The 14,664-nt window shown below is 43.6% G+C and overlaps 3 protein-coding genes across 5 annotated transcripts in view; 2 read left to right on the forward strand and 1 right to left on the reverse strand.

Moving 5' to 3' along the window:
• Window positions 1-6,421, forward strand: part of CEP68 (centrosomal protein 68) — a 19,803-nt gene extending 13,382 nt beyond the window's left edge. Inside the window, exons 6-7 of one of the 2 annotated variants that reach the window (XM_081855527.1) lie at window positions 116-278; window positions 2,165-6,421. In XM_081855527.1, the coding sequence (XP_081711653.1) occupies window positions 116-278; window positions 2,165-2,168 (167 nt within the window). In that variant the 3' untranslated portion in view covers window positions 2,169-6,421. Of the gene's footprint in view, window positions 1-115; window positions 279-2,164 lie in introns of those variants that run through there. The other variant, XM_081855528.1, reaches the window with a different exon arrangement.
• SLC1A4 (solute carrier family 1 member 4) overlaps window positions 1-14,664 on the forward strand; it is a gene marked incomplete at its 5' end in the record, with an annotated part of 278,141 nt that overhangs the window by 63,908 nt on the left and 199,569 nt on the right. The window lies entirely within an intron of this gene.
• The window catches only part of RAB1A (RAB1A, member RAS oncogene family), a 26,651-nt gene continuing 17,305 nt past the window's right edge, over window positions 5,319-14,664 (reverse strand). The window contains exons 4-6 of the mRNA XM_081855752.1: window positions 10,197-10,292; window positions 9,188-9,319; window positions 5,319-7,337 (exon numbers count right to left, since the gene is read on the reverse strand). Coding sequence (XP_081711878.1) covers window positions 7,140-7,337; window positions 9,188-9,319; window positions 10,197-10,292 — 426 coding nt within the window. The 3' untranslated portion in view covers window positions 5,319-7,139. The remainder of the gene's footprint in view (window positions 7,338-9,187; window positions 9,320-10,196; window positions 10,293-14,664) is intronic.

Raw genomic sequence — 14,664 nt, forward strand, 5'->3', positions numbered from 1 at the left:
AGAACGCTTAATGCCTCTTCTTGTGGTCATTTCTAACAGTGTTAGTTACCCAAAATTGTCAAGGAGAAACATCACAGAATCCGGATCTTAAATTTGTATTAACCCTTGCTTCTAGTTTTACAGAACACTCTCAACTTGATCGCCAAACAATCTGACAGGCTTGAAAGCCACGCTGAACGCTTGTATGAGACTCTCCTAGCAGCTATGGACACCCTTGGCGATGGCTTGATAAAGAATTGTGATGCTCAGCAAACGGCTGCCCAGGCAGAGTCGTCAAGGTGGGTAAGGGAAGAGAAGATGTGAGGGTGGACCTTAATGAATGTGTTTTTGTGTGCTGGCAAGTAAGGAAGCAGACAGAGCTTTCACCAAGCTTGCCTGGCTCCAAGGAAAGCTCATACCTAGAACTAACTCAGTTGGTCTTTAAGGTGCTACTGGAAGGAATTTTTTTATTTTGTTTTGACCATGGCAGACCAACACGGCTACCTATCTGTAACTGAAGTTCCTTAAATAGTAAACTTGCACCCTCTTATGAATTGACGCTCATCTTGAGCTTTTCGTAAACCACTAGAAATTCCGGCAACTTGGGCAGATGCACCCAGTTTTCCTGGGGTGGATATAAGCGTATAAACGCTTTAAGAAAATCCTAAAGGTTATAATGAATTAAGGTGGAAAGGGTGGTCTGCAGGGGCAGCCCGGGATATTTTGCCACTGTAGGCAAAAGTCCCCTTCCCCCCCCCACAGACCCAGGCCCCCTCCCTGCCCCCACTGCCACACCCCTGCAGGTTGTCCTTCGCTTCTTATGACTGGGAAAGACTCCTTCCTGCCGGCTGGTCTCAACTGGGCTGGGTGGGCCAATGATCTGATTCTGTGCAAAGCAGTTTCCTCTGCTCCTAATGGGAATTTTGGAGCCAAGGTCTAGCACTTTGCACCTGAAGGGACCTCCATTGGCCCTTTTATTCCTCTTTTTGTCCCTGCTCTGTGTGGATAGAGTGGCTTTGTTAAATAAGGGACAGGGCTTCTGCACTGTTAATGGCTGTCAAGAAGAGTGAATTTGCATGACAATCTGCATCTCTTGAAACTACCTCTCCAACACAAGAATTAAAAGTTCAGGAGCCTTTGTTCTTTTTTAACCTGCCATCTTTAGGTGAATCATTAAGGCTGCAATCCTGTACCCAGTTTCCGCAGAGAAAGTCCCACTGAATTTAGCTGAACTTACTTTGATCAGACATGATACAGAACAGCACTGTTAAGGAGTTCAGCTGCCTCTGTGCTAAAGGGTATAAGGATCCCATCCTTCAAACGAGAGCACACACACTCTAGTTTTGTTGCTCCTTGCTTTCAGCCAGTGGTTTAATTTAAACTATCATAGCAATCATAGTCACTAATAGTAAAATGCAGACAACAATTGGGAAATCAAGCCTGCATTGTCTGAATAGCACCTTCCTGGCCATTGGCTTTTAAAAAGATTTATGACGGGTTGAAAGTGGCAGTATTAACAGTGGCCTTCTAGAAATGTAGAGCTTAGGTTGAAGTTTATCTGTGCCTGTAAGGTAAAGGGACCCCTGACCATTAAGTCCAGTCGTGGACAACTCTGGGGTTGCGGCGCTCATCTCGCTTTATTGCCCGAGGGAGCCGGCGTACAGCTTCCGGGTCATGTGGCCAGCATGACGAAGCCACTTCTGGCAAAGCAGCACACGGAAATGCCGTTTACCTTCCTGCCGGAGTGGTACCTATTTATCTACTTGCACTTTGACGTGCTTTCAAACTGCTAGGTTGGCAGGAGCAGGGACCGAGCAACGGGAGCCATGTAACTTAAGAGGGCTACTTTGCAATGTAACTGAGGCATCATCATCATCATCTATTCCCCACCCATCTGCCCGAGTTTCCCAGCCGCTCTGGGTTTCTCCAGCCACTTTATATCCTGAGGAACTTTTGGTTGCAAATAAAAGCATACTAACCCCCCCCCCCAATTTTTTAAAAGTTATTTAAATCCCATAGAGCAAATGAATGCTTGGTACCCTGAGCAATTTTCAGTGTGTAGTCTAAAGGCATTTGACGTAGCAACCTTGCTGAAGTGAAGCTCATCCTAAGTGTATTTCGTTTGAAGTCCACAATGGAAAAAAGACAGGACGCATTTGTTAACTTGCATATTACTTTATTTCAGATAATGCGTCTGTGTGGAATTTCACAGGCCTTCTTTCCCTGAATGAAAGAGCTGCTTCAGTAAGGAGTTCGAGGAAATATTAAAGTGCTCTCGACAGTGTGCTTGAAGCCTGGAAGCTTCTTGCAGCGTCTTGAAGACCTCTTGCAGCGTCACCAAGATTTGTTTCCAAGTTCAGGTGTTACAGCAACTGGCTCCATCTCTGGCGCCCATTGGGAGTATGCTGGATACAGCGCCCACAGATGTTGGTGTGGTCATTGACTTAATGATGAACCGCCTCTAAAGTTGGATGCCCTTTTTTATGTTATCGTTGTTCAAGTGAACAATTAGAAGTCTCCAGTGCCTGGTCCTTTAATGTACTTGGGTTTTCCTTCGAAATATGGTTCGTTTGTTTACATGTAACTTCATTTCAAATAAAAGAATTTTATCACCATATATATTAAAGAAAGCACTGGCAATGTGTGATTTCAGTACACCTGCCATCTCCCTGTCACACAGTGTGATCTCTAAGAAGACATGGATAACCACCTGATGCTTTTTAAAGGAATAGTGCCATGGCTGGTTTGTTCTTTGGTTAATCATTGGTAGAGGTTCTCTAGCAAACTGCTGTTTAAGAGCTGCTGATTTTCTTTGGAGTACAGAGAACTTATCCTTATAGCTCTTTTGAAGAATTGCTATGTGGTTTGCTAATGGCCTCATTTCATAAGAGGAATGAGACTGCAGACCTCTGCTGCCTCCTTGTATTTGCTTCCATTTTCAGCTACAGTATAGTTTAAGTCTAAGCAGGGAAGTGCAGTTTTGCCAAACTCTGGATTATGCTTTGAATTTGCCTTGTTAAAACTAAACCTGGTTTGTCTCAGTCTGGAAACTAATTGCAGTTTAAAACAGTAGCTGTGCCAGTAGATGTGTGCCCAAATCCAAGACTTGTTCCCATAGTTTAGTACTGTGTATGATCTTATTCGATGAGGTAAACAGTTTTGCTACCGAAGTTGAGTTTAAGAATCCTTACTGCCAAACATCAAAATAAGAATTTTGAATATTTAAAATACATCCCCCAAAATTGGATAACTGGCTGCTCATGCACATTTGGCTGAAGCAAGGCTGCATATTTTCCCCCCCATCGTAGCAAGACTCACTGCATAAGCTATCCATGCAAAATTAAACGACCTGTTTTTCAGTAACTAGTTTGCTCAACACATGTGCCAAAAAATAAGATTCCAAACCAGTTTATTTCTGGCTTGCAGGAAAACATTGGGTTGAGTAAACCAGTTTGCATCTTAAATGCAGTAACTGTGCCTTTCCTCGTATTTGCTTCTCTCCTCAATCATGGGGAATAAAATGAAAACAAGATGAGACCAAGGCCCTAAATAGGCTGTATGAATTGAAACTTTTCCTGCTGTTTTCAACTATGCCACTTCAGTTACCACTACGGTGATAGCTGTTGCGAGTAGTTTAATCTTTGCCTATTTTCTAACCTAGATCCTAGCTGCATCATTGCAGCTTTAAAATAATGTGCTTTTTACAGGCTTCCCATTCAACTCCTGCTATAATGCTCTTCAGCAAGACAGGTTTTAGTTGTCTGATACCACTGTTCTGAAGGTGACATGATAGAAGGCACCCACATTTAGCAATTGGAACCTTTAAACTGAATGATCCCAGTATGTTGAACTGTGGCTGTTGTGAGCTCAACTTGACTAGAGCCCAGTGCAAAAGAGATTTGCTTACAAAGAACCAAGGGTGGCATACTGTCTCAGTACCAGTCCTTCCATACAAAAACCCATTCCTGCTTACCTTCTCCCCCCACCAGCTTTTTTCATTTCGGCAGTATAATTTGTAAATGGGAGATCATTTTGTTATTGCCGTTCTTCAACTGGGAGACAAAACAGGAAACAGCAGTGACGTGTGGGTATGTACACTCAAGCTAACCTGCTATTGTTGCTTTATGAACATGCTTCAGGAATAACAAGACATCCCAGTTACTCAGTTCTATGTCTTGCAACCCAAACTGTCCTGTGGATTTGAACTCCCTGAAGCTGTAGTCATAGCACTTTTTGAAACTTCCAAGTTCCTGCTGGGGGCAAGAACTTAAAATATAAACAAGTAACGGAAATGAGAACCTATCATCTCGTTACATTTCTGCTGCTTCTGAGAAAAATGCTCTCATGACTGACACATGGGAGTTTCATAGTGCAAGTAAACTCTTGGTATTTTGTCACATGTTTGAGTGCCCAAACCACAGTGCTGTTTTGCCTTCATCCTAGTAATGCGGATAAATTACTGCTTCACAGAGAGCAGTGAGGCGATAGAACGTGCATCAGAGGAGACAGTGATGGCCAACAGCTTGGATTAGATTAGCCTTTTCTGCTTCTCACAGTGACTGTTCTACCCCCACTGTCAGAGTTGGGCATCTCAAGTGTGGCACTCACTTCCTGCTTACAGGGTTTCCACAGGCTTGGTTGGCCACTATGAGAACAGGAGGCTGCAGTAGATGGGCCATTGGTTTGATCCAGCAGATTCTTCACTACTCAAATACTAAGGAGGACCTGCCCTACAACTAACAGGACGTAATTTACACAGCTCTTTGTGTTTTCAGGATAATGGTTAGAACTTGCCAAGATTAACCGGGTGCTTAACTTCAGCAAATAGGCACAGAAGGGTCCTCTGTTATACTAATAAAGTATGGTGCCTACATTAACCATGTAAAACTGGCTAAGCGCCCAGTTGTCAAAATGTGTTCATCAGCAAGATCTGCTCTCTGCTCTCCCCTTTGCCAGGGTCTTAACTTCAATAGCCTGGTTCTCGGTGTTAAACCTGCTAGAACCTGAATTAACTCTGCACACGAGGAGGAATCAAGTAGGCAATCAGATTACAAGTTTGTTAACCAGAGGTTATTTGAGTACAATGGGTATATAGATTTCGTACACTTTTATTCCAGAACCTATTTGCATCCTAGATGTTTTCTGCACTTCAGAAATGAATTTAAATGATTGTGCTCAATGAATTCACTTTATAAACTTTCAGAAGTAGCTTCAGAATAACCAAAATTCCATGAACACAAAGTATTCTAGCTGGATATCTTCTACGTAAGAACCATTTTGATCAAAACAGTACACTATTGCCCTCAAAGCATGTTAGGAATTGATCCACTAAGCACATCTCATTATGAAGTACACTTTATTGTGAAGTTCAAGAGCATATTCAAAGTTTCAGTAATTTCAATCTTCTGACAACAGTATGAAGACTTAAGGTACTATGTATTCCAGTTGTGGATGCAAATCACGTTTATCCCAATATTGGGATGAGTAATCATTTTAGTGATTTGCTAATACACTTGCCTCTCAACATATCTAACTGGCATATTTTGCAGTCACATCTGGTTGTTTTCTTGCAAAAAAGCCTTAATGGCAGTTTTAATCTCTTTTAAAAGAGAGATTATTTAATCAAGTTGGTAACTTTAAAACCCAGATAACAGGCACTAATGGATTAGTTTCTCTGTACAAGACGTGGTCGCTGTAGCAATAAATCAAGTTTTGACTTTTTGCTCAGACTTACATTTTAGAGTCTTCTTGCTGCACAAAGTTACATTAGTCATCTGGTTATTTGCTTGATAACCAGTTCCCACCACTCCAGCTTCCTTGTGCATAACCAAGCCAACCAATAAATTGCACTAAGTTTTATTAAAGTCAACAGTATTTGATTGTGAGAGAATGGAAGTAACATTATTTAGAAAAGACATAACATCAGATTTTAACATCACCTTGTTAGTTTGAAGTCATTCATATATTAGGAAAATACTGCTTTCCTCTTCTATGACAGAGCAAGAGACACAAGGTATTTCTAAATGAAATCATTTAGAAAGATCTAGACACTTAGGAGCAGGGAGGGGGAGAATATGGTACATTTAGAGTGATTATGATTCTATAAACAATGTTATAAGATTTTGTGTTCCAAGTATAGCTTACACGCCAGAAACACCATGGCAACTTTTAGTCATTTAAAGCCATACTTGCTAGTTATTTGTTCGGCTGGGAAGGTATGGTCCAGGAAAAGGTTCTAAAGTGCCATTACTGCACATAAAAAGGTACATTTGGGGCACAATGCAAGCCTTTCCGCTTTGCCATAAGAATTAAGACAATACTTAATCACCATACAGTTTGATATTACTTCCAATAAGTACAATATTTATTAAACATTTCTTCAGTTTGTTACATATTGTGCAACAAATTACAATGTTCTGCAGCCACAAATTATATGCAGAGTATTAAGAAAAATCAGCATCTTGGATCCAAAGAGCTACTTTAGGATTGCCCAAGGTCTAAGGCATTGCCAATGGAAATCTGCGACTTTCCTTTCAGGGGCAGCCACCCCCCACCCCCAATGAAACATGCCTCAGTTTAAAAAAAAAAAAAAAAAGTTTGTCTGGGAGAGGTACAAGTAGAATCCAAACCTGCCTTGGGCGCACAGAACCAATTAGTGCAGTTCTTTGGATCAAAGACAGATTGTAATCTCTCCGTTTACAACTCTACAAGGAACTAGCAAATCAGATCTTACATAGAACATTTGTCTTACTGAACTTTATGCATGGAAAAGTGACAAGACACAGTTGTGCTGTTGGATACAAAAAAGGCTATACTTCATCTTCAGAAGACTAAACCTGACATCTAAACATGCCAATATGATCAGAACAAAATAATATATTCCAAGTTTAGCCAACCACAGGAAATGATCTGGTATAAGAAAAAGCAACAAGGATTACACGCATTTATAAACCAGCACACAAAAGGTTTAACATATTTCTGAAAATGAAGTTAGCTTTATTGAATCGGGGGAATAAAAAAGTCAGTATTGACCATTTACAATCTCTGACCTTTGTGGAGACGATAAGAATCTGTTGTAGTGCAGCTACATACAGTACAATTCAGGCATTTTTTTCAGTTGGGTTCAGGTTTCAGATTCATTGCAAATGGGGAGGAGAGTTTTAGCAGCAACCTCCACTGGACTGCTTGACGGGAGTGCTCTGAATTTTAACATTGGACTTCTCTGCGCCACCTGCTGTAGCTCCAGGGCCCATCCGTTTTTTGATCTCAGCAGCCATGGTCATGAAAGACTGTTCTACATTTGTTGCATTCTTTGCACTGGTTTCCAAAAAAGGAATCCCAAGGGAATCTGCAAATTCCTGTAGGTAAAGCATATCAGTGTTATTTATGCTGTCCAAAACTTGGGAGGAAAATAAAGTAGCTCTGCATTTTGCCACTGTACACGAGCAAGTCAGGTGTATATTAATGCCTTACTACCGAAGTCAACACCATCCTTTTACTTGTATCCTAGGTACATTTTACATATCTTGATTCATTGGTCCTAGGACTGTGTGATTTATTGATACATTGCTGAAAACCAACTTAAATGTCCTGATCGTGATAAAGGTTTGATAATTTTTTGGCCATGCAATACTCTGCTCACGAGGGGTGGAAGCAGTTGCTGAACTCCTTGCTGCTAAATGCCTCCGTGCTTGCAAGGAGTGTGCTATCAGCTGGCAATGTAGTCCTTTACTGCAGAGTAAGTAGGTCCCGCTCCGGCGGGAAGGTAAACACCGTTTCCGTGCGCTGCTCTGCTTCGCCACAAGCGGCTTAGTCATGCTGGCCACATGACCCGGAAGCTGTACGCCGGCTCCCTCGGCCAATAAAGTGAGATGAGCGCCGCAACCCCAGAGTCAGTCACAACTGGACCTAATGGTCAGGGGTGCCTTTACCTTTTTAAAGCATTTTACTGCCATGTAAAGGGCTGCTAGCCAGCTCTAAAGCAGCTCTGCACCCTGTTGTCCAGGGAAGAAGGAAAAAGGAGTGGAATTAAGCACAGCCAATTGTAATCTCTCTTTGGAGGCTGTCCTTATCATTGCTCTGTCATGCAATGGATCTCTTGCAATGGAAATTGTTCCTAGAGGGAACTGGAGAGGAGGGATGCAGAAACCAAAATTGTCCTCAGGGACAGTGGAGGAAATCATGACCGTGGATCTGGTTCATGAGACCTTGCAGAGGGAGGTGGGACTGTGCTTGCCAAAGCCTCTATGTTGCGATTCTTCTGCAAGAAACTTTCTCCCTCTGTTTTTTTAAAAAAGATAATTCCCTTCCACTCTCCCTACCACTTGTTGATCTCCTATTCTTTAGTTGCAACTGCAAACCTGCTTCTAGGCAAAACGAGGTTTAGGAGGAGTCAGGCTTGGAAAAGATTCTCTCCCCTGGCCCTAATTTCCTAGCTTACAACTTATATCCTAGTAGCCCCAGTGGACTTCTTTAAGTCCACTGCTATTTCCGGTTGAAACTGGCCAACTTGGAAATAGCTTGACTCCAGGCCCTTAAGTGCCTTAAATTTCACCCCCACCCCCCAGCCAAGAAATGGTTGAGTTTTCAGCTGGGCGGGCAATGATTGATTCCCCCCGTCCCATTCAATGAGTGACTAAACAACTGGGCATTTTTACACACACACACACACACACACACACACACACGGAGCAACTGCCAATCATTACACAACTGTTGCTCTAACTAAAGGGCAATATTGTCTTTTTAATTTCGTGAATAGCACTTCTAAAAAATTTAAAGTAGACACTGAACACTTTAAAAACAAGGGTATCCCTGGGGTGTGAAGTTCTCCTTTCACTTGTTCATGGTTATGTTTTTGGTACATTCCTGGGGAGTTTTAAAAAGTGCAAAAAACTTCCTCCCCCCAAAGAAAATGCAAGGAAGTGCTGCAGGAGAACAACGTTCTTGGCTAGGGCTGGGCAATGCATTGTCCAAAACTGGTGTGAAGTTCACATCCAGGAATCAACGGCTTTCCCCTCCTCACCTTCCCCTCCTTCATTCTTATTTCAGACATTGTCATATATATTGTTATATCATGACATTTAGCTGGTGATATAGCACAATGTTGAAAACCAGATATTGCCCAGCCCTACACCACCTTAGCCCATATCCAAAGTCAGAACTGTTGCAATTATTTAAAAAAAAATTGTAAAATCAGTTGACATACCTTTGCTGTTGTATAGTCTACTACTTTCTTTGTGGTCAGATCACACTTGTTCCCTACCAACAACTTGTTAACATTTTCACTGGCATAACGATCTATTTCTTGAAGCCACTGTTTTACATTATTGAAAGACTCCTGGAACATAAGGAGGTGTATGTTAAATATTGCCTTTATCTTGTACAAGTGTACGAGAGAACTTGAAAAGTTGCTATAAACTAGCTTAAAGCTCACCCCAGCAATTATTTTTTTTTAAACTGGACAGATTTTTGGACTAAGGTACAGTGGTGCCTCGCAAGACGAAAAGAATCCGTTCCGCGATTCTCTTCGTCTAGTGGTTTTTTCGTCTTGCGAAGCAAGCCCATTGACAGCTTAGCGGATTAGTGCTATTAGTGGTCTAGCGGCTTTTAGCGATCAGCTGTTAAGCGGCTTATCAGCGGAACAGCTGATAAGCGGCTTAGGAAAGGGGGGGGGAGCGGGAAAAAACCCGCGGGAACTTGCAAGATTTTTTCGTCTTGCGAAGCAACCCCATAGAGAAATTCGTTTAGCGAAGCGCCTCCAAAACGGAAAACCCTTTCGTCTAGCGGGTTTTCCGTCTTGCGAGGCGTTCGTCTTGCGGGGCACCACTGTACTTAAAACACACTGTTCTTAGCTCCATCACTTTTTCCTGTGGCTGCAGCCAAGGAAAAGGACCTTGTCAATCGCAAGATCTTTCCTTCAGAGATCCACAATAGCAATGTAAATAAGCTGCATTTAAAGCAATTCGGTGTGTGTGTGTAAACTCTAAAACAGACACCTTTCTGGTCACCTAGGAAGGAATAATTGAAAGACTGCCAGGAAAAGTGGAGCAGGAGGCTCAGAGGGTAGAACTCCCACTTTATATGAGCCTCCTCTCTGCACACAGGCTTTTGACACCTATGTACAAAGTTTACATTTCCCCATGGTTTGCTCAGAAACCATAAACAAGCTTTTAGACACTATTTCCTCAAAGGCAAGACAAAGGCCAAGTGCTTACCTGATCTGTAACATCATACACAACTATGATGCCATGAGCTCCTCTGTAGTAACTAGAAGTGATAGTTCGAAATCTCTCTTGGCCTGCCGTATCCCACTACAAAAAAGCAAAAGAGAACTTAGAAGATGGCATCTGTTCAGAGAAGCAGCTCACTCTATTCCAATAGAGAAAAGGGGAAATAGGGAAAGTTAAAAGGAACTCTGTAAATTCTTTCAGTGATCCTTTATGGACTGCTCTGAAGTACCTGCCACAAAAAAAGACGACACCTTTACACTACTGAAGTGAAACTGAAAGATACTGCCATACGTTAAGGCAAGGTGTGTCAACTGTAAAACGTGACTATTCAAGGACCCTCAGTACATTTCCCCACCCCAGCATGCCCCTCTCTAAATAGCACCTGGCTTTAAAGAGTGAAGGATCAAACCCTCAACAGTGAGGGTTAGCAGCAGCCCTGCCATCATGCGTCTTCAATTAGCAGCCAAGAAGCTCAGAAATAAACAGCACAGTGATGTGGAGCAGCAACATGGTAATTTCCCTGGTCTGGCAGCCGTTGTACTACTAACTTCAGTGAATTACAATTCAGAAGCTTTTTACATATTTAAGGTCCTCGGTTTTTGGAGAGCTGCACTGGTCTTGAAAGTGCAAAGGCTTTTAGATGGTCACTGCTGTGCCATGGAGCACAAAGGACGGATGAAATGTGAAATCTCACTTCAAGAGCCTTTGCTCTTGAAGTGTTCTATAGAATTTCGATTTCCCACATTCAATGCATCAAGCAGAGATTGCAAATTTGGAGGGTCACATGAGCCAGGCTTATCTTTACAGAAGTTGCACGATGATTATTTAAGACCTTAAAAAGCAGGAGAAGTCCTGATGCCTGCCATCTCCCCCAAAAGGATACGAGGCAAAAGTGACAGACCCCAGGAGACAGTCAGTGACATGGCGTTTGCTGCAGCCTACTTTCACAGTTTAAAGGAAAAATGCTACCACCAGAAAGCAGCGGCGTAGCGTGGGTTGTCAGCACCCAGGGCAAGGCAAGTAATTTGCGCCCCCTAACCCGGGGCAAGGCAAGTAATTTGCGCCCCTAACCCCTAACCTGCCTCCGCTGCCAGCTTCTTCTTGCTGCTGCCTGGGCTGGTCGGGTGTGGTTCTCTCCCGCGCTCAGCGCTGCGCTGGGTGGCCGCTGCACTGTCCCTCCCCCAGATAGTCCCTCCCTCGCTCTCTCTCCGCTCCGCACCGCACCGCACGCCTGGCACCCTCCCCCTCCACAGTGGGCGGCGACTCGGCAGCTCAGATCGGATTCGCACAGCCAGCACTGTGAGAAAGAGAGAGTGAGCCAGGTAGGGGCAGAGAGCTGCGAGTGAGCCAGGTAGGGGCAGAGAGCTGCGAGTGCGCCCCCCCAAATGTTGCGCCCGGTGCGGCTGGCCCCCCCTGCACCCCCCACGCTACGCCACTGCCAGAAAGGTAAGCTCTCTCCTCCTCACCTCCCCGATTTGTATTTCCACCCCTCAAATTACTGGAACGGCACCTGGTCAGTGTTCAAAATTAGCCAGGCGCCAGTCACATTTCACGACTGGCAGCTGGGCCTTTGCAAAGGCGTGCAGACGGCCGGGCGCCATATTTTGCACCCTAGCTGTGGTGGGAGACGCAGCAAAGAAAAAACTGCCCTGAGGTTGCTGCTGAAGAGCCGTTTGTGGCTGCCACCTGAAGCCCCCCCCCCCCCCCCGCTGTGAATGGGGAGGAGCCCCTGGCTCAACCCAACCCTGCCACCCCCTCACCCCACAAGGCAGCAGGAGTGTTCTTGCAGCCACTGCCTTCTCCTATTTTCCATTCCTCCCTTTCCCTCCGCTCTCCCTTCTGCAGCCTCGAGCTCTGCTCACCCGACTCTTGAGTAAGCCACTGAGTTTCTCCGGCTGAGGGCGCAGACTCCAAAGTAAAATTAAGAACAGTTTCCCAGATTCATTTGACTACTATGCTGAGAGGGGCAGGGGAGGAAAGGTGAGCCCACTGGAGGAGAGAGTTCCCCAGGCAGCACAGAGAGGGGAAAGTGCCTTATATGTTGGTTTAGATCAGGGGTCTGCAACCCGCAGCTCTGGAGCCACATGTGGCTCTTTTACACCTTTGCCGCGGCTCCGGGGCGGATACTAGCGAGGAGAGGAGGCGCATTGTGCGCCCCGACACTCCCCACTGTGGCGGGCGCTGTACTGGCTGTGACGTCGCATGGGGGCGGTGCGTGCGTTAGTCACACACTGTCCCGACGTCACCTTCCCGCCCGCCCGCTACATTGCTGGTCGCTGCATTGAAAGGGGGCATGTACGCTGGTCACTGTTTTGAAGGGGAGTGAAGAACACACACACACAAAAAAAGGTAACTTGTTAATTTAACGTCTATTTCTATGAGGAGGAGTAATTCTGAGGGGTCAAACAAAGAAATAATAATAAAAAAGTGACAAAAAAGTTATTTTTATAATGACGAGTTTTGCGGCTCACAGGTTTTTTTTCTTCGGAAATGGGTCCAAGTGGCTCTTTTTGTCTTAAAGGTTGCAGACCCCTGGTTTAGATCATGGGTAAGCAAACTAAGGCCTGGGGGCTGGATGCAGCCCAATCACATTCTCAATCCGGCCCGCGGACAGTCCACGAATCAGGGTTTTTTACATGACCAGAATGTGTCCTTTTATTTAAAATGCATCTCTGGGTTATTTATGGGGCACAGGAATGTGTTCATTATTATTTTCCCCAAAATGTAGCCCAGCCCCCCACAAGGTCTGAGGGACAGTGGACGGCCCCCCTCCCAAATAAGTATGCATGAAGTTGCAGCGGGGGGGGGGGGGCTGCTTCTGGGTTGGGGCTGCGTGTGTTTCTCTACCAGACACAATTTTCTCGTGATTCCAGCCCAATCCAACACATTAAACCCGAAGAGGTCAGCTCAGCAGTTGTTCACACCTCTGTGTGTGTATTTGCAACTCTTTTCTCTCTCTCCCTCTGATGTGAATTGTGTATTAGATCATGCGTTTCAAAAAAAACCACAAAAACAAACAAACAAATAGAAAGTGCTATCACGGTTTTTTGGAGGGGGGGGAGGAATAGTGACTAGCCCTTTTATTTTTGTGACTGAAACCCAGGTTCCAGGCACCGTGTGGTGAATAGCTTTTCTAACACTGCACCTGGTTCGCCCCTTCCCCATTTATAGCCAAAGGTTCTCAGAATTTGAAAGTTCCATTCTCAGTGTCACCAAAAGTCATGCAGAACCTAACTTGAGAAAGTCCTTTTAAATTCTACGTCAGCTATGGACAGACCATGAATACAAAGAACAACACAAGACTGCACCACTATCATGCATTTCAGTACATATATAAACCATGGTTTGTTGCTGCTCTGCCCAGCTGTGGAGCAATGCAGGTCTGCTTATGCCATATAGCCAGTCCTATGACTGGAAGTGCCACTAAAACACTCCAGCCTGTGTCATATGTGGAATTAAGTGTCCAATTTTGATCACACATTATCAAATAGGCTTCTGCTTCCCATACAAATGGATTAAAGTTACAAGAAAGGAGATTTCAATGAAACACCAGGAAGAAATTTCTGACAGTAAGAATTTCAACAGTGAAACGGACTCCCTCAGAGGTGGTGGACGTTTTTCAATGGAGATTTTAAAGCAGAAATTAGATGGCCATCTGTCATAGATGCTTGAGATTCCTGCATTGAAGGGTTGGACTAGATGACCCTCAGCGAGTCCCTTCCAACTTTACCATTCCAAGTGTTCAGGAGATTTACAGCTTCTTTAAGCAACCTAAATTTCTTCCTAAACCTGCTTGCATATACCTTTTCAGCTATTTATCCACTATCTTAGGGACACTCAGGGTGGATAAAAATCAAAGTTTTTTAATAAAATAAATAAATCAGATTTTTTAATTTAAATTGGATTTATAAAAATAAAATGCTTTTGAAGGAAAAATCTTTCTAAAGATAATTTTCTATTTAAGTTACATTATAGTCCAAAGGCTATTCATCAGGAAATAAAGATTTGTTTTCAATTATGTAGCATGAGGCTTTATATGAAATGTTTAATTTTTTGGGTAAATGAATTCCATTAATCCATCACAACATCATGATCTTCCAGAGGTTTCTGTAAGATTATTTGGGGCAGTTTTTCTAAGGAGGGTATTATCACAGATGCTTGTTTTTGCAGTTTTCAAAAGTGTGAATTTGTGTCTGCAGAGATAACATGCCTTTTCTTCACAGGAAAAAATGTTATAAAATAAATATACAGAGTTGAGGGGAAAACCTTAATCCCATTGTTCCTCTGCAAATTTATATACACAGAATCAACCCCTTACCTCTTAAATGCTAAGTTCCAAGAGGTTCAATGAATAGATTGTTTGGAGTGGAATAGATCTGCACAAGTAGCTAAGTGTGAAGCAGTAAAAATAAAAGTGCAACCTTGTGAGCAGAATACTCCGCAAGTCTTGGGA

This window comes from Podarcis erhardii (genome assembly GCF_964252035.2).
Source record: "Podarcis erhardii genome assembly, chromosome: 3".
In the NCBI taxonomy this organism is placed as follows: domain Eukaryota; kingdom Metazoa; phylum Chordata; class Lepidosauria; order Squamata; family Lacertidae; genus Podarcis; species Podarcis erhardii.